A 24,025-nucleotide genomic window follows, 5' to 3' on the forward strand; every position below is an offset into this window, starting at 1 on the left:
TGATAAGTTCCTCTTCTCGTCGGCATTGTTAAGTGCTGAATAAAATGATGTGGGGGCATTTAGTTTCCTATCCACCCGTGTGTAACAAAGAGAGTTTTATTTTCATCGATTATTTTAATTTGAAACCCGTTTAAATGTGTTTGCTGAGGAAGCAGTTTTTTCCGTCTTCGCTCCAAGCCTGTCCCCTCTGATGGTCGAACAGCATTCTGAATGGAATAGAGATGATCAAAGCCACCTTCAAGGGGTTGCTAGTACCGGACTGACTCTGGTCTCTTTCAGATCCATTCTTAAACCTCACTAGCTGACTTTGTGCCCCCGCAATCTCCAACCCTGGCAGGATTTCCGTGGGTTCTATGAAAATCTTGAATTCCTGAATTAAATTCTTGCACACTGATAAATCTAAAAATAAATTTGGGGAGCAGTACGTAACATCACGAGTAACGATACAGTTTGAAAGATCGCCTTGTTTTTAATATGTTTTTGGGCGGGGGGGGGGGAGAGAGATAAAATGACAGCCAAAACAAACGTACCAGTTGCGTTAGTGTTTCCTGGATCATAGAGAAGCGTCGCCGAGAGCGGCAACCGAAAGCGGAAATGTAGATGATTAGTCCGCCCCCCGCCTCTCTTGTGCGTTGCTTTCGAGGCCAATACTTTTTACGTAGCTTCGGTTAACGTGCAAATGACGGAAGCAGGGGGTGGAGCTTGGTTTGAATTGTAGCGGGGCGAAGCAGCTGTTCGAGCTGGGCGCAGGAAGGCCCGGAGAAGAAGAGCAGGACTGTGGCAATTAGCGATCGTGATGGCGGAAACTTTTGTACCCCAAGACGATGTGAGAAGGGAGGAGGAGAAGGGCGCCTCATGCGGGAAGCGCATCGCCGTACCCCAGCCGCCCTCCATCGAGGACTTTACCATCGTTAAACCGATCAGCCGAGGCGCTTTCGGGAAAGTTTACCTGGGTCGCAAAGGCGGAAAACTCTACGCCGTTAAGGTGAGGCTCCCGCGGGTGGGGTTGCCTGGGAGCCTTCCCTCTTCTCAACAATTGTCGCGAAATACAGTTAAAAATGGTTAGCTTTCATTTTGATAGTGACAAAATAGGGAAATGGCAATAAAGCTGAATTAAAAGTTGCAAAGCATCTGGCGTGAGGGGACGATTTACAGATAGAAAAATGTATTCCAGGAATATGGATCCTTCATTTTTCTGGCATTGCTTCCTCCACCCACCCCTCTCTCTAGCTGCTGCCCATGTCTACTTACTTGTGCAGCATTGACAATCTTAAAGAAGTTAGTTGTGGGAGACAAGTGGCAGTGGATAAAGAGTCAAATGTATTTTCCCTATGTAGCTTCTGTTTTGAAAAATTACAGTCATCTCATACTCCTTTATACATACTTAATCCTTCTAATTTGCTTTTTTTAAAATATCGAGTCCATTAAGCATTTAGATAGTTAGCAAACTTCATTATTAGAAAAGGTAGCCAGTAAATGAACCATGGTATAAATGCCTAATCATTCCATGTAATGGAGTATAATCATCTTTATAATTAAGTTTAATTCCTAATTTTTAAGGGTTGGAGTGAGGTATCTCAGATTTTGATTGAAAGTACACAAAAGATTTAAGATTTCCAGCATAAATTATCCTTCTGTGGTGGGTAAAATGAGGACCCAGATTATTGGGGGCAATATGCGACTCTGTAAACTGCTTAGAGGGGGCTGTAAAGCACTATGAGTCTGTGCTATTGCTATAGTATAATTAATAACTAAATCATGTATTATGAAATTTTATTTGGGACTAAATGCATGGCGCATTCTGCAAAAAAAACCTTAATATGGAGGATTTATGAATTATAGGGATAAGAAAAAGTATTTTTTTATAATGCATTTTTCTGCAGTGGAGAAGTATGATGCATATATCACTAAATGCACAATTGTTTTTACAGGTGGTGAAAAAGGCTGATCTGATCAATAAAAATATGGCCCATCAGGTACAGGCAGAAAGAGATGCCTTGGCTCTTAGTAAAAGTCCTTTCATAGTACACTTATTCTATTCACTTCAATCTGCCAACAATGTCTACTTGGTGAGTAATCTACATGGTAGTGTCTTAGAAAACCCTGTATCTTTTAAGTGTATAGTAGAACCCCTGGTCATGAAAGCATCTGACTAGGACCAAATCGGGTTCTGATAAAAAAATTCACATTTTTTTTCCATAGCCGATCTCCCCTTCTGTGCCATTTTTTTGTAAGCTCAAAATTTCCAAAATTAGGTTTGAGTCAAGAACCAAATCAGGTTGTGATCATAGTTATGGAACAAATTATGGTCATGATTGGAGGTTCTACTATACCTAGTGTAGCTATTGTTTCAATCTATTGTTTATTTTTATAGTACTTTCCAGTGTCCTTACCATCTCTTGTTTGAATATCAACTTCAGTTACCAATCTTAAACCATTATTTCTGGAAATAATGGATAGCTTCTGGAAGCAAGTAGTTCTACTGATAAATTGTTCTCACTGTCAGAAAATTTCCTCTTAGTTCTAAATGGATCTCTCATTTATGGGTTTCCATCCATTACTTCTTGTCCTGCCCTCAGGTGTTTTTTGGAGAATAACACTCTTCTCTGTGACAGCCCCTAATTATTGAAAGTGCTATCATATCGCACCTAGCCCTTTTCTTCGTTAGACAAGAGATACTTAGTTCCTGCAACCATTCAGTGTATGTTTTAGCATCCAATTCTCTAATCATTTTAGTTGCTCTTCTCTACATTCTTTCTGGATGTGGTCTTACCAAAGTAGTATAAAGCAATATTAACACTTCACTGACTTTGATTCTATCCCTCTGTCATGCAACCTAATACTGCATTATTTTTTTTGCTGGCTCATATTTAAGTGATTGTCCACTAGGACTCCTAGATTCCTCTCTATTGTTGTTGAACTATGTGCCACTTATTCCATACCTGTGCATTTGATTTTTCTTGCTTATGTGTAAAAGCTTACTTTTCTTGCCACTGAATTGCATTTTGTTGGATAGGACCAATGTTCAAGTCTGTCAAGATCCTTCTGTATCTTGAATCTATCTTTGAAAGGGCTGGCTATTTTCCCCAGTTTGAAGTCATCTGCAAATTTGATGAATTTCCCTTCTAACCCCCCACAAATAATTTATGAAGATATTGAAGAGTATTGGTTCTAAGACAGAATTCCTCCATGTAGATTTAATTCCATTGAGGACTACACATTGAGCATGGTTAATTCATCCATTAGGAATCCATCTGATGGTGATACTGTCTATACCACATTTTTCTATCTTATTAATAAGTAGTTGTAGTCTACTCTGTCAAATGTCTTACTGAAACCCAAGTATACTATGTCCACAGTATTTCGCTGGTCCACTAATTTAGTCATTTCGTCAAAGAATGCAGTAACATGATCTGTTTTTGACATATCCATATTGACTTCCAGTAATAGCTTTGCTTGTTGCAGAATATAAATGAATATAAATCACCATAACCTGATGGATTACATCCCAGAGTTCTGAAGGAGCTAGCAGATGTTATCTCAGAACCATTGTACTTATCTTTAAAATATTTTAGAGCACTTGAGAACTACCAGAGGATTGAAAAAGAGCAGATGTGGTTCCTATTTTAAAAAAAAAGAAGAAGCGGGGGGGGGGGGGGACAGATCCAAGAAACTACAGACCTATCAGCCTAATGTTAATGCTTTGGAAGATGCTGGAAAAAATAATAAACAGATTTGTGCACAACTGGAAACAAAGTAAGTTATAACTCGTAACCAGCATGTGTTTGTTAAAAACAGATATGCCAAGCCAATCTTATTTCCTTCTTTGACAAAGTGATTAAATTAGTAGACCACAAAAATGCTGTGGAAATAGTATGTTTAGATTTCAGCAAGGCATTTGACAAAATAGAGCACAATCTACTTCTTGGTCATCTAGAAAAATATGGAATAGACAGCATCACCACCAGATGGATTTGTAACTGGCTGACAAACTATACTCAATGAGTAGTCCTTAATGGTACTACATCTACATGGAGGAAGGTAAGCAGTGGGATACCACAAGGTTCTGTCTTAGGTCCAATACTCTTCAATATCTTCATAAATGACTTAGATGATGGAATACAACAAAAATTCATCAAATTTGCAGATGACACTAAGCTGGCAGGAATAACCAACACCCCAGAAGACAAGCTCAGAATTAATTCAGAAAGATTTTGACAGACTTGAACAATGGACCCTATGCAACAACATGAAATTTAATGTGGAGAAAAGCAAGGTTTTAAATCTGGACAGGAAAAACTAAAGATACAGTACATATTAGGCAAAACCTGGCTCAAAAACAGTAACTTTGAGAGGCACCTTGGAGTCCTAGTGGATGATCACTTAAACAAGTGTCAGCAGTATGCGGCAGCAGCCAAAAAAGCTAATAAAATCCTTGGTTGTATAAACAGGCATAGAATCAAAATCACGTGAAGTATTAGTACCACTTTATAAAGTAAGAACACATCTGGAATACTGCATCCAGTATTGGTCACCACATTACAAAAAAGATGTTGACTTTGGAAAAAGTGCAGAGAAGAGCAACAAAGATGATTAAAGGCCTGGAAATTAAAACATGAAAAACTATTGCAAGATTTGAGTTTGGCCAGTCTAGAGAAAATAAGGACTGAGGGGTCATGATAGCAGTATTCCAATATTTGAGAGGCTGCCACAAAGGGGAGGGAAGGGTCAATTATTTTCCAAAGCACAGAGGGCATGACAAGAAACAATAGATGGAAACTAATCAAGGAGAGAAGCAACCTGGAATAGAGGAGAAACTTTCTAATAGTGAGGACACTTAACCCAGTGTTTTTCAACCTTTTTTGTGCAAAGGCACACTTTTTTCATGGAAAAAATCACGAGGCACACCACCATTAGAAAATGTTAAAAAAAATTAACTCTATGCCTATATTGACTATACTATAGTCACTATAGGCAGCAATGTTCCCTCTAATTTTTTTTCAGTGTGAGCAGAAAAGTATAGTGTTTGAGCGGCACATTTTCATGTCTGAGCACCTGAATTTTTTTCATAGATGTTTCACAGAGCAATTGATTTATAGGATCTGAATTGGAATGGAGAAAAATGGTTTTGTGCATGAGTGTGTATGTGTGCGTGTGTGTATGTGGGTTTGAGTGAGCGATGGTTCTGGTAAGGGAACTGTGCCTATTTAGAAAAGAAGGTAAATTATTGCAAACATGATAAATGTTTCTAGAGAGAGGGAGGGAGGGAGGGAGGGAGGGAGAGAGAGAAAGAGAGAGAGAGAGAGAGAGAATCCCTCCTTCCTTCAGCCCAACACACTCTCGCTGGCATCCCGGCCAGACGAGAGGGACTGCAGAGGGTCTCCCTGAGTTTAGGGCAGCGAGTCAGGGCTGGGCCAGCTTGGGCACCGCAGAAAAGCAGCGGCAGCCAAAAGGGGAAGGGCAGGAGCAGCCTGAAGCCACCCCCACACCAGCTGCTGTGGGCTGCAGGCGGCGGCGAACAGGAAGGGAAGCGAATGGCAGCCAGCATCCCTGCCTTCTTCCTCCCAGAGCCGCTTCTTTGCCAGCCTCTCAGCTGATCGGTGCCAGGCAGCCCCCGCGGGGCGAGCGCTGCCGGGGGGAGATCCGGGGGAGAGGAGGGAAAAGGCGTCCCGAGCACAAGTTTCCCTTCTCCTCCCCCTCCCGCTGACTTCTCCCCAGCAGCGCTCGTCTCCAGCCGCAGCAACCCTGGAACCAGCCAAGCGCCCTGCGGCCGCCCGGGAGCCCCGAGGCTCACCACCACCATCTCCGGAAGCACCAACGGCCTCCCAGAGAAGCCAGACGTGGCTTCAGGGAAGCCCCCGGAGGCTGCAGAGGGCAAGAAACGCCCCCAAAGGGCCACCTGCAAGTTCGGACATGATCTGTCTCTGACTTCCAGGGGGCATCTAGGAGGGCGGGAGGCCATTTCTGCCCCCCCCCAGGCTTCAGGAAAGTCTTTGGGGAGAGGAAGTCCATGCGTTTTCTCTCTCTCTGTGTGTGTGTGTGTGTGCGTGTGTGTGTCGCATGCGCAGTTGGGTAGGGAATGGAGTGGACACGTGGGGGACCAATGGGAATTCTCCCTTCTGCAGCGTCATCGGTCTCCGGGCAGAGTTTTCCTTGATTTCACCAATCAGAAATCAGAGTTCAGAAAGGAGGGAAGGGGGATATTTCCAGTCACATTTAAAGACATTCAAAAACACTGCGCTGCACTTTGAAACTTGTGCGCGGTGTTTCTTTGTTACCTGCACGGCCGCTCACGCGCACAGCTTAGAGGGAACACTGATAGGCAGGTGTTTTTCCCACGGCACACCTTACACTATGCCATGGCACACTAGTGTGCCGCGGCACAGTGGTTGAAAAACACTGACTTAACCAATGGAACAGCTTGTTTTCAGATGTTGTAGGGGCTTCATCACTGGAGGTTTTTAAGAAAAGACTGGGCAGTCACTTGTCTGAAATGGTATAAGAACTCCTGCTTGAGCAGGGGCTGGAATAGAAGACTTCCAAGGTCCCTTCCAGCTCTATTCTGATTCTGATTCATAGATCTGTTGCTTAATTATCTTTTCCAGAATCTTTCCAGGTATTGATATCAGGCTGACTGGTCTGTAGTTTTTGAATCCATTTTTCCTTTTTTTGAAATGGGAATCACACCAGCTCTTCTCTAGGATTAGGGTTTTCAGTCTTATAATAATAACTCTATGCTCCAGGCTCTTTGAAATTTATGATTCAGTGATTCTGCTAGCATGATTATTCTTAGTATTGCCTCTGGGATTTAATAGAACAATTGGAATGGGCGGCTATACAAAATGGGAGGATTCACGTCAGCCATATATTGTCTATCTTTGCTCTTAACAAATTTGTTCCCAGGTTTTACAAAGGTATTTTTATCTTGCAGGTAATGGAATATCTAATTGGCGGGGATGTTAAATCTCTTCTTCATATATGTGGTTACTTTGATGAAGAAATGGCAATAAAATATATTTCTGAAGTAGCACTGGCTCTTGATTACCTTCACAGACATGGAATAATCCATAGGTAAAAATTATGCTGTGCTGGATTTCCTTAAAATTTTAACATTTTCAAATAGGCCATAGAGTTTACACATATTTCAAAAGGCTGAAACTTAACTCACCACCTATAATAACTTTTGTGGTAGATCTGCTGCTTTAAGATTCATGTTTAATGGATTGAGATTAACTTCAAAAAAAAAATTTTGGTGTACTTTTTCTCTTAAATACCATATTTTTTGGAGTATAAGACGCACCTTTTCTCCTCAAAAAAGGGGCTGAAAAACTGGGTGCGTCTTATACACTGAATACAGCATTTTTTGCCTTTTGAAACCCCGCCCTCTTCACCAAAATGGTCATGCAGAGCCTTTAGGAGGCTTGCAAAATGCTTTTCTGGAAGCTGGGGGGGACAGAAATGAGCGAAAAACTGGCCTTTTTTTGCTCAATTTTGCCCCCCTCCCAACCCCCAGGAGCACTCTATAAGCCACCTAAAGGCTATTCATGCCCTTTTTCGGGGGGGGGGGGGAAATGGGCCTGTTTTCCTGAAAAACAGGCCATTTTGGGGAGGTTTGCAGAGTGCAAAAACTTTTAATTTGCCTCTTCAAAACCTTGGTGGATCTTATACTCAGGTGCGTCTTATACGCCAAAATACAGTAATTAGAAATATAATTTCAGAAGAAAATTGAAATTAGTGTCCTCTGAAATGCAGTATTATAGAGTATACACTACATAAGAAGTAAACCATTCTTATTCTGATTGCTTTGGTAATAATAAACTATAGCACAAAAAACCTGTTTTCTACTGAAGCAAGGTATCTGTGTCCTCTGCATGTATACTTAATAAAGAGTCACGTGCGTGCCAGAAGTGGCATGCAGAGCCATCTCTCTGGACACACCAGCCGTCGCCCGTTGCTTTTCTGGGTTCCGGCGTGCATGTGCACACCAGCCAGCTGGTCTTCATGCATGTGGGAGCGCTGGAAACGGGAAGAGCATGCACGCCATGGAACTGCTCTTTTGGTTTCTGGTGCTCCCACGCAGGAGGACCAGAGAGCTAGTCTTCCAGTTTCTGGCGTTCCCCTCTGCCCGGCAGTCAGTTCCAAAAAGATTTTGAGCTAGGTGCCCTTGGGCAGTCATTCTTTCTCAACCCAGTTCACCTCAGAGAGTTATTGTTATAGGGAATTTAAGAGGAAGAAGGTGTTGGATATATTTGCCAACTTGAGTTATTTGTAAAAGTAATAAAAACGGGTTATAAATCTTTTTTTTTAATTACTAGAGATTTAAAACCAGACAACATGCTGATATCTAATGAGGGTCACATTAAATTGACAGACTTTGGGCTGTCCAGAGTTACTTTGAACAGAGGTAAGCCCTACACATCTTAATATATTTATGCATCTTTATATGTGTCAGAGTTGCCAAATATTTTTTTTAATATGTATTGTAAGTTTACATGCACAATTACAATGTTATTATTTCTTCGATGCATGTTTATAAATATCAAAAAGAACCTAATGATTATACTTTTTTTCAGAAATAAATATGATAGATATTCTCACTACACCATCAATGTCCAAACCTATGCAAGACTATTCTCGTACTCCTGGACAAGTATTATCTCTTATCAGCTCTTTTGGTTTTGTAAGTGTTCAAAATAATGTATTTATACAGTATTGTTTAACAACATAATGAATACACAATATTTAAAATTATAAATGAAAAACTTAGCTAATGCAGCTATCTTTTTACAACCATTAAGATTTCACTGCTGATATAGTTGGAGATTACATAATGAAATACTTAAGTCTAAAAAAATCTGACTAGGCCCCCATGAAATAGCAATGAGAATACTAAGTGGGAGAATACAAAGAAATTCTACTAAATTACATTAGGTGGTTTTTATCCATTGGAACAACTAATAAATCCTCCCATTTTGGCTGGCGTAATCTCTGTGCATTGAAAGAAACTTCTTTAAGCTTGTCATTCACACATGTAACATTCAACAGCATATTAGTGGAACTCTGATTGTTATAATGTTAACTGATCCATAGGGCTTTATTTTGGCAGAAAGCTTGAGATCTTGCCTGCCTGCCTGCCTGCCTACCTACCTACCTACCTATCTATCTATCTATCATCTATCTATCATCTATCTATCTATCTCACAAAAAGTTAGATACCTAAGCATATATTTCGGTTCAGAAACACCTGTGATTAATTTTGATTTGTCTATCTACTGAAAAATATATCTTTATTTTGGCAGTATACTCCAGTTGGAGGAAAAGGGCCTGTGCAGAGTCCAAGCCCAGTTTCTGCAGATATGCCTCAGCTGTCTCGAGAATTTGTTTCTCCTCTATCTATAAGTTGCAAAGATTATTCTATGGCATCAAGTAAGCTCCTGAGAGCATGTAAGTATCTAACTGGAATGATGTGATCCTACCATCTATGGAGATTCTCAATCCTCCAGGTCATGGTTGTCCCAAAGGTGCTTTTTCAAAAAAGCAACTGAGCTTTGTTTTTCCTTGAAGATGTTTCGCTTCTCATCCAAAAAGCTTTTTCAGTTCTGACTGAATGGTGGAGAATGGAAGGATTTATAATCCTGCAGCCATATGGTCATTACCACTGATTCTGATTTTAAGAGTCATTGAGGTCACTTGGACGTTTTTCTATGTTCTTATTAGTGCAAGTGGGCATGAACCCTTCTTGGAACTGCTGAAAGGACTGTATTGTAAGTAGGAGTTAGGTGGTGTCTTATCTCCCTCTGTTGCGAGAGTGCTGTTCAATCCTAATGTAGCCCATCTTTCAAACCAGTGGTGATCCTATCCTTTTAAAGAGATCAATTTGTGTTGAAAAGGCCATTGAAGTTATGCCCTGCCCATTATTGGAATTCTGTCCAAAATAGGCATATCCATTGTTCATCTTGATGACATTTCACTTCTGAGTGCTTTAAATTCAATTAATTTCTGGATGGCTCTATCCTACTTTATGGTTATTGTAATGGAGAAAATAAATCTTAACAAACAAAATGGAGACTGCACCCCCCAAACTCTCTTTTACATATGACAAAGATCAAATGCCTACTCATAGCTTTGCCTAATCCCATCAGTCCCAAATCGTTACTCCCTCCCCCTAAACAAAGCCTCCTGCAATACTAAGGCAAGAAAAGTAGCCCCCTCACAATGGAGCCCTATGGCAACCTTTAGTATAAAATTGCAACATAAAGAAACTCCAGCCTTCCATCCGCTACCACCTGATGAGCTTAACATTCTATCCTCTTTAACAATAAACTTTTTCAGCTCTCCTGAAAGGTCCATTTTGCTATCAGCTCTGTCCTACTAATAGCTTCTCCAAAGTGGTCAGGCAAATCAGATTCCCTAGGACAGTGATGGTGAACCTATGGCACGTGTGCCACAGGTGGCACGCAGAACCATTTGTCAGGGCACACGAGGCGCTGCCATGTCAGCTGACTAGCACGCATGCTTGCGCTGGCCAGCTGAGGGCACCCTTTTTTAAAGCCATATTTTGCCCTCCCCAGGCTCCAGAGGCTTTATAGGAGCCTGGGGAGGGCGAAAAGGGCACCCCCCCCCGGAGACCCTCCAAAGGCTTCAGGGATCTTAAGGAGGCTTCCATGAAGCCTTCGGAGCAGTCAAAACGACCCTCCAAGCAAATCGGAAGTGACTTCTGGTTTGCTCAGAGGGTCATTTTGACTGCTCCAAAGGCTTCAAGGAAGCCTCCTGAAGGTCCCTGAAGCCTCCAGAGGGCTTCCGGGGGAGCAGGGGAGGCTGTTTTCACCCTCCCCAGGTTCCTATAAAGCCTCTGGAGCCTGGGGAGTCAAAAAATGCATGCAAAAATGGGGGGGAGCGCCTGTAGTGTGAGCATGCGCACTGAGGGGTCTCACATTGCATTATCGGTGCGGCATGCCCGCACACGACCACCCCTGCACTCTCCCCACTTATGGCACGTGAGCCAAATTGTTGCCCTAGGATTTCTTGCTTTGCAGTCCTCATCCTCTATAAAAAATCTTTATTTTTCCCTTGTTCCACTGTCCGTTTTTCTTGTAAAGCAGATATCCAATAATTGCAATAAACTTGGTTCTTCTTAGTGTTGTGCTCCTTCAGACTAAATACATGGCAATTTAAGTTAGAAATTTGTGTTGGTGTGCTTTATGAAATATATAATTATTTGTATTATACTATTTCTATATTTTATACTTTTATCGGTATGACCTTTTCTAAACTTCCAGAAAATTCTTTTAATTGACCAAATTCAAAACAATATAGATTAAAATATAAATTACATTAGAAAGAATTTTGAAGGCAGGAGAGAAATATCTAATTTATTTAAAAGAAATGCATTTTACATTATTTATTTTGAGCAATTTTACTTAATTGTTCAATTTGCTGTCAGACATTGTTTTATTAAACAGACAAAAATGACCTATTCCTTTGAAGGCATTGATTCTTCAGCTGTTACCCCTGGAATGCCTATAAGAAGCTTAACACCAACTCTGCTTCAGTCCAGAAGAAGGTATGGAACATCTAGTGCCAGTAGCCATTCCCGGACACAGCTTTCTAGTATGGAATCAGAGTGCTGCAGCAGCCCCAGGTGGGAAAAAGACATCCAGGTTAGGACTGCTTTTTTTATAAGAATTTGCTGCTTCTTACTCTGAATGATTCTCTGTTGGTACGTAACAACATTTAAAAAGTTTTTAAAAGTTATTTTTCCAAATAGGATAATCCCGCAAGAAATGAATAGCATATTCTGATAGATAGAATTGTTGGGGGGGGGGGTTGCTATATTTTTAGAAGATTGTTCCTCCCGATCATGTTACAAAGGATAGGAATATACATTTTCTAAAAATTGATTCAAATAATTGATAGCAATTTTCAGCTCACATGCCCATCTTCTGACTCTTTTGTTCCCTCAACACATTCCATTCCTACATTAGTTAGTAGAAAATATGTCTATAGAAACAGAAGCTCCTCCGAAGTTAGTAAAACTTCTCTACTTTGAAGTAGTATCTGTATGTTATGGTGAGTCCATCTTCAAATTCAATGTATTATTTATTTATTAGACTTAAATTTATCTTTTTCCTAGCAGCTCAGAATATCATTCATAGGGTAATATTCTAGTTTCAGTTTTATTCCTATGAAGATGGCAAATTGAGACTTTATTATACATTTCATGACAATATGCAAATAAATACTGGCTTGTATGATTTGGATAGCATGTGAGAAATAAGAGATTGTCCTTTCGTAACTCGTGAGTTTCTATATCTAAATGTGGACTCAAAGCAATATCCTCTGAGCAGAATATGAAACAAGTATAATAATTTTCTTGATCTTACCACATACAATATTTCTGGAATAGGGAACAAAAAGTGTATTACTAAACTAAGATTGAAAGTAGTAGGCTTCTCAGTAATATGTTTACTAATATGTCACTTTATTTTTAGTTCAGTATTAACACAAGATGAGTTAATAGTAATAAGCATCTTATATCAACCACCATGGAGATAGTTTTGTGATTGGATGTGAAATTGAACTAGGATGCAGCTGTCATAAAGGTCGTTTTCTCTTTTCATTCAGTTTCAATTAGAAGCCTTTTCCATCTGAAATATGGCAGACAGACTATATATTCTGCTCAAAATGCAGAATGTACAGAGATCTGTTCCTCCAAAACAAACACTTGTCTCTTTCAGCTGAAAAAAAAAACTATACTTTTTAGATATACATATTATTTATGCATCCTTCATTTCATTCTAATTTATTTTAATTTTAGTTGTATGTGTGTAATTACTTTGGGTTGGATTAGAGTAATGTTTGTCTACTTAGTTTGAAACTGCTTGGTTTTCAGGAAGAAGACAATTTCTGTCCTGCACCAGGTCAAATGAATGCAATGGAAAAACATGAGGCTGCAGATATGCCGCTTGTCAACAATAGTAAAGTCTTAAAGCAAAAGTTGCTGGAAACTGCTATTTCTCCTATTAGTAGTAATGACTCTACAGACAAGCATAATGGAAGGAGTGAATACATTGACTCCTCTGATATTTCTGTAAAAATTTGTGATGTAAAAGACCTAGTCAGAAAATGTCTTTCAGAGTATAAAGAATGGGAAGGAACGCTTTGTACAAACAACTCTGTTCAATCCAAAGATGTAACAAAACCTAACTGTCACTTTTCCCATCTGGGCTTGGATAATCTCAAGAAAGAAGAGAAGGAGAGACCAGTGTTGCAGAAGACTGGTATTAAAAGATGCTTTGAATTAGTTGATACTAGCCCTTCTCAAGAACGTATCGTGAAAAAAACCAACAGCGAGTATAAGCGTGGTTGTAAAATTATTGAGTTTCCAGAAAAGAAAAGCACAAGTTTGACAGCTGAAATCTGTTGCTTAAAACTTGAAGGGTGTCTGCAAGAGAGCTGCCCGAAGAAAAGTCAAACAAAGGATTCAAATTGTTTGGAAGAAAATAAAGAGAACAAATCAGGGGGCCCCTTAATAGCTAAAAATCTTATGAATGAACTAGATGCAGATTATGAAAAGGGTGGGAAACATACAAACTTTAGTTTCGTAAGCATTGATGATGAAAAACCATTAGCGAGCATGAGCATAGACTCTGATTTATCCCTTCCAGAGATCTCTGCTACAGAGAACCATTTAGAAAAACCCACATTTGATTTAAATGGGAGCATTAAAGATGTCCCCCTTGAGGAATCAAAATCAGAATCTATGTTATCATTACCTTGCTGCTCCAGATGGGAAACCAGAGATCAGCCAATGCTCCCTGTCCAGGAAAGCAAATCCCTGGATTGCAATCAAGATAAGAGTTTGAAATATATTACAGAAAAGCACACTAGTGTGCACTCTTCACCAATGGAAATGCTAAAGGCACTTAAAAAAAATATTGTTGCCTTCCGAAGTTACAATAGTTCTATTAATATGTCTAATATGACTGAGCCTTCAAAAATCAGTATGCTATCTGTAGAAGGAATGAATATCTCTGCCTGCAGTGGTTCTTATCCAATGACCATCACCCCTGCACAAAAAGGAACACCCTACAGGATATATCAGGTGGGTAAATGAACGAACACATTGAATGTACAATGCAGCATTATAGGACATTTCTATATAGAGTAAAGAGTTGCCTTAGATCCCACTGGTATATAACAAAAATCCCTCTATTGATAGAAGCTTCGTGAAATTTGCAAAGATGGTCATGATGGGTAACTGTCAACTTTATATCCATATTTCTTGGATCTTCAGGGTCTCTTTCTGTTGGCCTTCCTTGGTAAACCAGACTAAGATGAACTAAATCTACTATATCATAAATCTACATTAATAGAGCGTTGCAGGTCTGAAAATACAATTTTTCCCACCCTCCTCTCAGTGAAATGCACCATGTGATAGGACACTTCTGTTTCGATAAAATTATATCAAAAATTATTATAGAACTTCTGTAGCACAAATACAGACTAGGCTTTTTCATATTTAAGTTGTTTAAACGTTAGTCTAAAATGGTTTGTATGTTGGTACTACACCCATTTTTAGAGGATGTAACTTCAATAAATCTAGAGAAAATTTGTGTACACTTAATTTATTTTTTATTGATGTCAGTAATTAGTTGTGACTTAAATGTTCTTATCGGAACTATTCAAATTTCTTCAATACCACTTGAGACTACAAAGAACAGACAAAATATTAGCATATAAGAAGTGTAGGTTAAGGATATCATTTCTATCAGCTTTCTGGACTCCTCAGCTGTGCTGGGATTACAATTTCCAGAATTTCTGTTTTGTACAGCTCATAGTTGGATAGGCTTAAAAAATGATGGTTGAGGGCTAAACTGGAGAAAGATTGGGGCTCGATTTAGGCTTTGAGAAAACCCTGCAATATTTCTTTTGTTTAATATCTATGTTTTTAACCTTAATACTGAATTGAGATTTTTTTAATCCACTGAGAATCAATGAATTAAAACAGTATAAAAGCCTGAATAATAGATAAATAAAAACTAGCTTTAGTTTTGTGGTAAATGTACAGTTCAAAGCTCAAAACCTGTTGTACTTTGCAGATGGGAGCTTCTCACAAGTGGTATTAAGATTTCATGGCCAGTTACCAATTACTGTTTATAATGAAACTTTGCTTCTACAACAGCATAGGCAATTCATAGATCCTTTATCACTTTGGTCCAATCCATAAAAACACCAGAATTATGCAGCCAAAATTAGACCCAAAACAATTTGGTTCATAATAATTATTTTTAAGACATTTCATTTGCATTTCTTTTTTTTTAAAAACTCCAGTCTTTCCACAAAGAACTGAAGATCTGCCTAACTTTCCCAGTTACATCCCTTGGATAATTAAAAGTAATAATAAATTATAGCTCCCTACTTATCAAAAGAGACATACAAGAAAACCTGTTTAGTTTGAGATAATACTGAGTATTTTGGAATTGAATAAGATGCTTCATTACAGGTAAAGTAACTACCGTATTTTTTGGAGTATAAGATGCACCAGAGTATAAGACGCACCAAGATTTTGAAGAGGCAAATTAAAAAAAAAAAAGTTTTTACACTTGTAAACCTTTCACACACGGCCCATTTTTTGTGAAAACAGGCCCGTTGTTTTTTCAAACGAGCAAAAATGGCTCATTTTTTGTCAAAAAAGGGCATGCAGGCCTTAGGAGGCTTATAGAGTGCTCCTGGAGACGGGCCCATTTTTCGCTCATTTCTGCCCTCCCCAGCCTCCAGGAGTACTTTGCAAGCCTCCTAAAGACTCTACACAGCCATTTTGGTGAAGGGAGCGGGGTTTCGGGAGGCAAAAAATGCTGTATTCAGTGTGTAAGACGCACCCAGATTTTCATTCTTTTTGAGGGAAAAAGGTGTGTCTTATACCCCGAAAAATGTGGTAGGTTCTTTTTTAAGTGGTTCTCAACCTTTTTGGGGCCATGCCTCACTTAAGCATATTTAAAATCCTGATGCCCCTCCCCCCTGTCACATATAATTCTTATTTTACTTAAAAAGTGAACTCTATTCATGCGGAGGAAGCCTAAAAGGCCACTAACTGGGCTTAAACAAGGTTGAAATTGCCCCCATTAAAAATCAAATTGCCCCCCTGTGGGGTCTGGGCCCCACGTTGGGAACCATTGATTTAAATCAAGGAATAAAATGAATATATTCTGAGCATCGTACTTTATATTTGATGTAATATTTATTTTTTGCATCAGACTCCTCAGGGAAATGTTGGGACACCCTATAGGACCCCAAAAAGTGTGCGAAGAGGGGCTGCTCCAGTAGTCGGAGAACGCATTTTAGGAACCCCAGACTATTTAGCACCTGAGCTTCTCATTGCAAAAACTCATGGTAAGCAAATTAATTTTCACTGGTTATGGATAATTGCATGTTTTCATCACTTATATTTTTCAGTCTTGTGATAAGATTCTGACTTTTTAAAAATCCTTAATTATTAACCTAATGAAATCCAAGATTTAATGTTAAAAATCCTTCAATCGAAAATATCATTTGAATTCCCATCAATTTATTATATAGGTAAAGGGAAATGATTCCTCTGTCCAGTCGTGTCTGACTCTAGGGGCAGTGCTCATCTCCATTTCTTATCCAAGTGGGCCAGCATTGTCCAAAGACACTTATCTGGTCATGCGACTAGCAAGACCATACACCGAGGCACATGGAACACTATTATCTTTTCACTGAACTATTTATTTATCTACTTGCATTTGCTTGCTTTCAAACTGCTAGGTGAGCAGTAGCTGTAGCAAGGAAGTATAGCACTTAGGTGTCAAATATGGACTGTCAGCTTTCCAATTGACAATCTCAATGTCTTTAACCACTGAACCATCATGGATGGCCCATAAAAATTTAGTATGTAATCTGATTCAATTTTACAAGCAAAGAAAAAAGGAAGGTCTGGATGAAGACTGTGGGATGATAGTCTGTAATTCTTATATTTAATTTCTTTATGTTTCATGAACTACAGTATACATTAATAGAAACAACAAAAATATTATTTGAATTGTTTCCAACATTGTAAAATCTCTGCAAAGAGAGATAAGCATATTTGATGTAACACTGGGTTTTTTTTTTTATTTTAACAAGAAATTAGTCTATCTTCTCAAGGTCCATGTCTCAAAAAGTTACATAATACAGGTTGTCCTCGACTTACAGCCACAACTGGGACCAGGATTTCTGTTGCTGAGCAAGTTAAATGACTTGTGCTTAATTTTACAAAATTGTTGATAATCACTGCAGTCAAAATGAATTCCATGGCTGTTAAATATCAGTTGCTAAATGAATGGTTGTAAATTGTGGACTATTTGTATAGGTAGTCCTTGACCACTCAAAGTTATGATGGTACTAAAAAAAGTGACATGCCTTGCAGTTACAACATCATAGTGTCCCTCTGGTCATATGCAAATTTGAACATTTGGCAACTGCCATATATTTACAACTTATAGCATTGAGGGCCACATGATTGCCATTTGTGACCTTCCCGGGGTTCTTCTGCCAAGTGAAGTCAATGGGAGAAGCTGGTTTCACTTAATTACTGCAATTAATTGGTTAACAACTACACAGAAAAGTTGTAAAACCACATGAGTCACTTAGGATACCATCACTGAGTTTCATATGTTCCCATCCAATTGTAGTTGTAAATCAAGGACTGCCTATATTTTCTCATTATAGTGCAGAAATAGCTTAATTCTTCTTGTAAATCAGGTTCACAGAGTACACCTAGCAATCAAGTCAACTATTATGATTTATTAACCATTCTGAATGGTGATATGTAGAGTTAATTGTGGTTCATTCCATAAATAATGAGTAAAAAAAATTATGAACCATTTATGTTGCATTTTGAACAACAATCTAATTTATTGGGGAAGGTTTTTTTTAATACTTAACAGTTTCATTATAGAAGTATTTGAAATTAATGTGTTTCTACCTTAAGATGGTTCAAATAAGAATCAAACCATAGCTTCAAATTTTGATACGTTGTCTAGATGTTCCTAAGTTTGCAGCATTTCAGAATTCATAATAAACATATGATTGACATTTCCTTGTGTAAAAATATCTTTCATATGTGTAAACAAATGTCAGAGAAATTGATGTAGTCTTATTTATTTCATTGATATGTACATTGGGGGATACTACATTCAAATATATAATCCAGCAGTTGTATCTTGAAGTGACCTAAAAGTATTTTCATTTGATTCTCAGACATTTAAAATTTCCCCTTATGTGTGAATAAATAGACTAGATATTCCTTTGGCTTATATGAAAAGCAGAACATTATCTTAAGGAGAGCATTTTTATTTGGAAAGCTGCTAATTGATGGTGAACTTGTTATGTTAAGCATTAACAACATTAAATAAGTGAATGCAATGTAATAATTATAGCAATTGTGGTAAATATACTTGATATTTACTTGATTTTTTTACATACAGGAATTCACACCACTGGTAAGTTTTTTATAGCACTTCGCAAAACAAAGTTTGCATCGTTCAAGACAAGTATTGAAAGACCTTTACAATGAGCAGTTTATATTTCCAAAATGATCGTTATGTTAGTCTAGTTCAATAAAAAATAAAATATAGTTTATGGAAGCTAACATCTCTAACAGGGACATAGTCACATTCCTTCATTTCAGAGTGGAGTTACAACATTAAAAAACGTTTTCACTTGTATTCCAAAGGTTATTTTATTCAATGATTTATGAAGGAGAAGAGGAAGACAACCATTAATTTTTTTATTAGTTTCCTATTATGGTGTATAGTTTTATCACACAAAGGTTAAAATGCAGTAGAAATTTTAGATTTTGTGGATTTTGACTACATCTTTTAGGAAAATCTGTTTGCTTAAGAAAATTGGTCACTTATAAACTAGATTTTCTTGTATAGAATGTCAGTGCATGAGAACAATTATGCATTGACATTTTAATGCAGGAGAATATTCAAGTTCTTCTTAAACATGCCTCAGTGATTATTGACTATAGTTTCATTAAAAATTAAACACTAAATTGAACTATAGGGCTAGGCTTTCAATATTTAGGTGGCTTTTTGCTTTTTGGGGGGGATTTCTAACTAAATATGGTTGAAATGGTTCAGACATATTTCTTGCTTTAAATTACCCTCACACACAATGAGTGAATGAAATGATTTATTATTTATTGATTTGATTGCTGCCAATCTTTGAGGTAACTATGGAACTTACAGAAGGTTTTTAGCTTTGATTGGCCAGCGTATCCAATTTATCTGGACTATTATCTATGAAACACTAAGGGGATATATCTGTATGTGGACTGCATATAATTTGGCACAGCAAATGCATGTTTCACTTCCAGCAAAATGAGCTCTCTGGGGCTTCAGTAACATAGCAGCTAGAAGATGCATGTTGCTTAATCGTGGCTTTGGTGCCTCAGCAGCTTTGCTTGCTTTTGCTTCTGATTGCAACGCTGAATTTCATGACTTGAAAGCTATCAGAATAAAGACATTAACTAGATATAGCCATAAACACAACAGAACTTGTTACTGAATTCAAACTTGTCACTGGAGATTATTTTGCGTACACAGTTTTTAAAGAATTCATTGCTCTCCAAAACAATGAGATTATTTAAAAAAACAAAATGAAATCCTTCTTACACAGTTTAATCTTTGCTGTGTAAAATCTAGCTGTAGTAATTGGTTTCCGTTTAAAGCCTAAGAAATTCAGCATGCTTGGTTTAATTTTCTGTCCTGCAAATTGGCCTCTGGAAGTCACATGGCTTCCATCAACATGCCTTTGTCATGAAGAATTTAGAGAAATATTACTATAATAACACAGTGAGGGGAGAAGTGCACAAAAGAAAATTGCTGTTTCTCTAGGATGTTTAGCTGTTACACATTTTCTCCCTTTAAGTACAACATGATTTAATGCATTTCCAGGAATCAATGTTAATTTCTTTGAACTGCTTTTATCTCAGGTGCTGCTGTGGACTGGTGGGCCCTTGGGGTTTGCTTGTTTGAGTTTTTAACTGGAATTCCACCATTCAATGATGAAACACCACAGCAAGTATTCCAGAATATTCTTAAAAGGGGTAATTATTACTTTCATCAAAATCAAATCCAAAGAATCCTTATTTAGCGTAAATATTGTGATACTGATCTGTATGGGTATGTCTTTCCAGATATCCCATGGCCTGAAGGTGAAGAAAAGTTGTCAGATAATTCTCAGAATGCCATTGATATTCTTTTAACTGTTGACAGTGCTAAGCGAGCTGGACTCAAGGGTTAGTTATTTCTTCTTAATCCAGTAAAATTTAGAGTATTATAATTTAGTATTCATAGTTTCAAGCTACATGAAGCAGAGTGGACATGGAATTCTTTTTAAGGCTTGAGGGTTTGGAGGAAAAAACTGGCTGAGGAAAAAGCCAAATCATCTGTCCTTAAAATCTGTGATACAATTGGTCACAAATCTGTTCAATATAATACTTTACAATTAATAAAACAAAATCTGTTAGAGGACAACAGTCTTGTTCCTTGAGTTCAGAATATCACATGAGATTCTTCTCTTGTTATTATAAATGTAAATATATTTTGCTTCATTTACTTATAGAATTCAGAAATTACAGGGTTGCTTCCTAGAATTTCCAAGGTTATAAAAGTTTTAATAAATTTATATGCCGCCCAATCCCGGAGGACTCTGGGCGGCTTACATAAAAGACAATTTAAGAAATACTAGAAAGTTTAAAAAGTAAAAGACAAAGCAGGTTAAAACACAACACACACTCAACCGTAGTGGGGCTGGACCTCATTCAAGAGGTCAACAGCCCCAGGCCTGCCGGAAAAGCCAGGTCTTAATAGACTTTTTGAAGGCTGCGAGAGTGGGGAGGGTCCGGATCTCTGGGGGGTAGATCGCTCCATAGGGCCGGAGCAGCTACAGAGAAGGCCCTCCCCCGAGGAGCCACCAAACAACATTGTCTAGTTGACGGCACTCGGAGAAGGCCCACCCTGTGAGATCTTATCGGACACTGGGAGGTATGTGGCAGAAGACGGTCCCGTAGATATCCAGGCCCTAAGCCATGTAGGGCTTTAAAGGACTGACATAAGCATTTGGCAAGATATTATGTTTGTTAAGGCGGCATTTCAAAACTAAATACAGGACAAAATTGGCAAACATTCTTATTGGTTGTGTTTAAACTTTAGCCAGGGGACTGTTCGGAGACTAAGTGCAGGTAATCAATCCAGACTGAATACTTAAAATATCCAGAATCATAAATCAAAATAATTAGAACAGTGTTTGTCAACATTGGCAACTTAAAGATGTCTAGACCTCAGTTTTCAGTATTCCTCAGCCAGCATGCATTAGAATGAGAAAGACACACAATCTAACACATGCTTTCTTTCTTTATTCCAGAGCTGAAGCTTCATCCCCTTTTTCATGGTATGGATTGGGATAATCTTCACAATCAGACTATGACCTTTATACCTCAGCCAAATGATGAAACAGATACATCCTATTTTGAAGCCAGAAATAATGCTCAGCAACTAACAGTCTCTGGATTTAGTCTGTAGGATCAAAGAAAGAGAGTTGTCAAAAGGATTTCATATTTATCTTGACAGAACTTCCTAACACTTATTTTGTAAGAATTTCAGTTTTTTTTAAAAAGAGTCTGCTTTTAACTCAATATTTTTCTGTAAAAGCTATTTGGAACTAGTTTATACAAAAATAACTTCTGACCTAATTTTTTACTTTGAATACTGCACTTTATATTAATTGTATTACATAATGTAATTATTATCTCTGACACTTTCCTACTCAACAAAAATAATTTTTCTGCTGCTATGGGTATTTCCAAATATGGGTGAAATGACTGTCTTTGCTATCAGCTGTAACAGGGAAACTTAAATGCATACAATTTTATTACTATTGTGCTTGCAATTATAACATGATACCTCAATATTAGAATCTATTTAAAACTGATTTCAGGTCAATTTGGAGCTGTACTTCTGTATTTTCAATGCACTGAATGGAAATTTGCCTGTTTTTAGGCATTTGGTATAATTTATATGTTAGTTATCCTGGTGTTTAAACTATTAGTATTCCCAGTGATTTCTAATTTTATTGTCAATGTTTTCATTCTTAATTTATCTATAAAAACTGGCAAAAGCAAAACAGGAAAGAGTTTACTTATTGCTATGTTTTTGGATAAATTATATTGGCATTTTAAATATTGAAAATGAGAATTTCAGTCTGGAGAAAAAAATAATCATGCATGTTTATTCGATGTAGTGTAACTCCAGTTCAGTGAAACAGAAAAGATAGTGGTATATTTCAATTACTATGTATTTAAAACTTTGAAAATAAAAAATATGTATATATTTTGTAGTGCATAGTTTCTAATTCTCTTTTGAATTAATCACTGAAGATTACTACTTTCAGGTTTATTACTGTTATAAGAATTTATTTAAATAAGCTTCACATTGCAATATTTCTCAGTTTTCTTCCATGTCTCCCATAGGATTGCCCAAAGAAGTTTAGTAACATAAAGTTGTCTTTTAGGAGGACTTTAGGAATGGTTGCTGGACTGTTTGGTAGCAATATTCTTTTAGTAATATAGGATCAACTTGGAACAGAGCTTCAGTCTCTATTTTTAGTTGGTCTGGTTGCATATCTGAAATTTAATGGATAACTCTTCAATATTCTCAAGTAATTAAAAGCATATTTACCAATTGTATCAGGATAGATTCCTAGCAAGAAATATAATTATATCTGATTCTCCATTCTATAAGCAGAACAATTATATTATGGACAGCTAGAAAATATTGGCAATTGTTATCTTTCACTGCCAAAAAAGATCAGAGCAATTGTTAATAATAAAAGAAATATTATACAATACAATTTAAAAATAAATAAATTTATATTACGAAACCAGTATCCTATCCATGATATTTCCTAATCACTTATTCTTCGCTTCTAATGTTAACTAATGGACACATGTGAAACTTGATGTCTCCCTTTAGGCACATGTCAATTAATTTGACTATCCTTAGAACAGAGTATCAAACTCTTTCATTGAGGGCTGTATCAGAGTTGTGTTTGACCTCGGGGGGCTGGGGTGAGTGTGGCCAGGGTGGGCATGACCAGCTTGATGTCACTTGTGTTGGAGGCATCCGTGGCAGCCCAAGCACTCTGCCAGTGAAAATTGGCTCCGAGCTCTGTTTTCAGCTGCCTCCTGCAGCCCTCTGCCACCAAAAATGGAACTCAGGGGGCCATACACAGCCTTCCTGGGTCCCATTATCAACCAAGACTGCCTTGTGCAGCCCTTTGCCAGTAGGACACCCCCCCCCCAGCTCCATTTTCTCTTAATAGGCACTGCGCCGGACATTTGCCATTTCCAGGACAGCCCCGCGCTCCAGATCTAAGCACCTTGCAGATCAGATCTGGCCCCCAGGCTTTGAGTTCAACACCCCTGCCTTAGAATGTATCAACTTTGTCAGTTGCTATTGTATATTAATTAAAGATGGATATCCAGATCTACGAACTCTACAGTGCTTTTTTATTTTCAGTAGGTTGATGTTGAAATTTAACTTTATTTAAATTTAAACTCTTAATCCATTTAAACTTTTTATCACGTTTTTTTAATTTTATATTATTTATACATATCAATGCATGAATGGCGCAATACATAGGTATCATACATTTCCATACAAATTGGCATAATATTTTTACTCAGTTATTACATTTCATTTTCATTATTTCACATTGTTTACACATACCTTTTACTACTTGCCTTCAGTTTCTAAACATCCCTCTTTTTCACATATCTTAATATCATAATATATATATATAATATTATTCCCCTTTTATTTCTATTTCTTATATTTTTTCATATCACTGTAATATTCAAAGACACTTATTTTCTATTTCCCATCTTTCACTTTTTATTATTCATATTTCCCTTATTTAGATCTTCACATAAATTTATATTAAAATTTCATCCTTC

The 24,025-nt window shown here is 37.7% G+C and overlaps 1 protein-coding gene across 1 annotated transcript; it reads left to right on the forward strand.

Moving 5' to 3' along the window:
• Positions 1–701: 701 nt before the first annotated feature.
• MASTL (microtubule associated serine/threonine kinase like) lies at positions 702–23,084 on the forward strand. Its single transcript, XM_032234537.1, has 12 exons — positions 702–985; positions 1,932–2,069; positions 6,932–7,071; positions 8,316–8,404; positions 8,574–8,680; positions 9,300–9,444; positions 11,488–11,660; positions 12,893–14,104; positions 16,257–16,392; positions 20,003–20,116; positions 20,207–20,308; positions 21,436–23,084. Exons 1-12 carry the CDS (start codon positions 797–799, stop codon positions 21,591–21,593), a joined length of 2,703 nt encoding a protein of 900 aa, XP_032090428.1. The 5' UTR covers positions 702–796; the 3' UTR covers positions 21,594–23,084.
• The last annotated feature ends 941 nt before the right edge of the window (positions 23,085–24,025 follow it).

This window comes from Thamnophis elegans, chromosome Z, assembly GCF_009769535.1.
Source record: "Thamnophis elegans isolate rThaEle1 chromosome Z, rThaEle1.pri, whole genome shotgun sequence".
In the NCBI taxonomy this organism is placed as follows: Eukaryota; Metazoa; Chordata; class Lepidosauria; order Squamata; family Colubridae; genus Thamnophis; species Thamnophis elegans.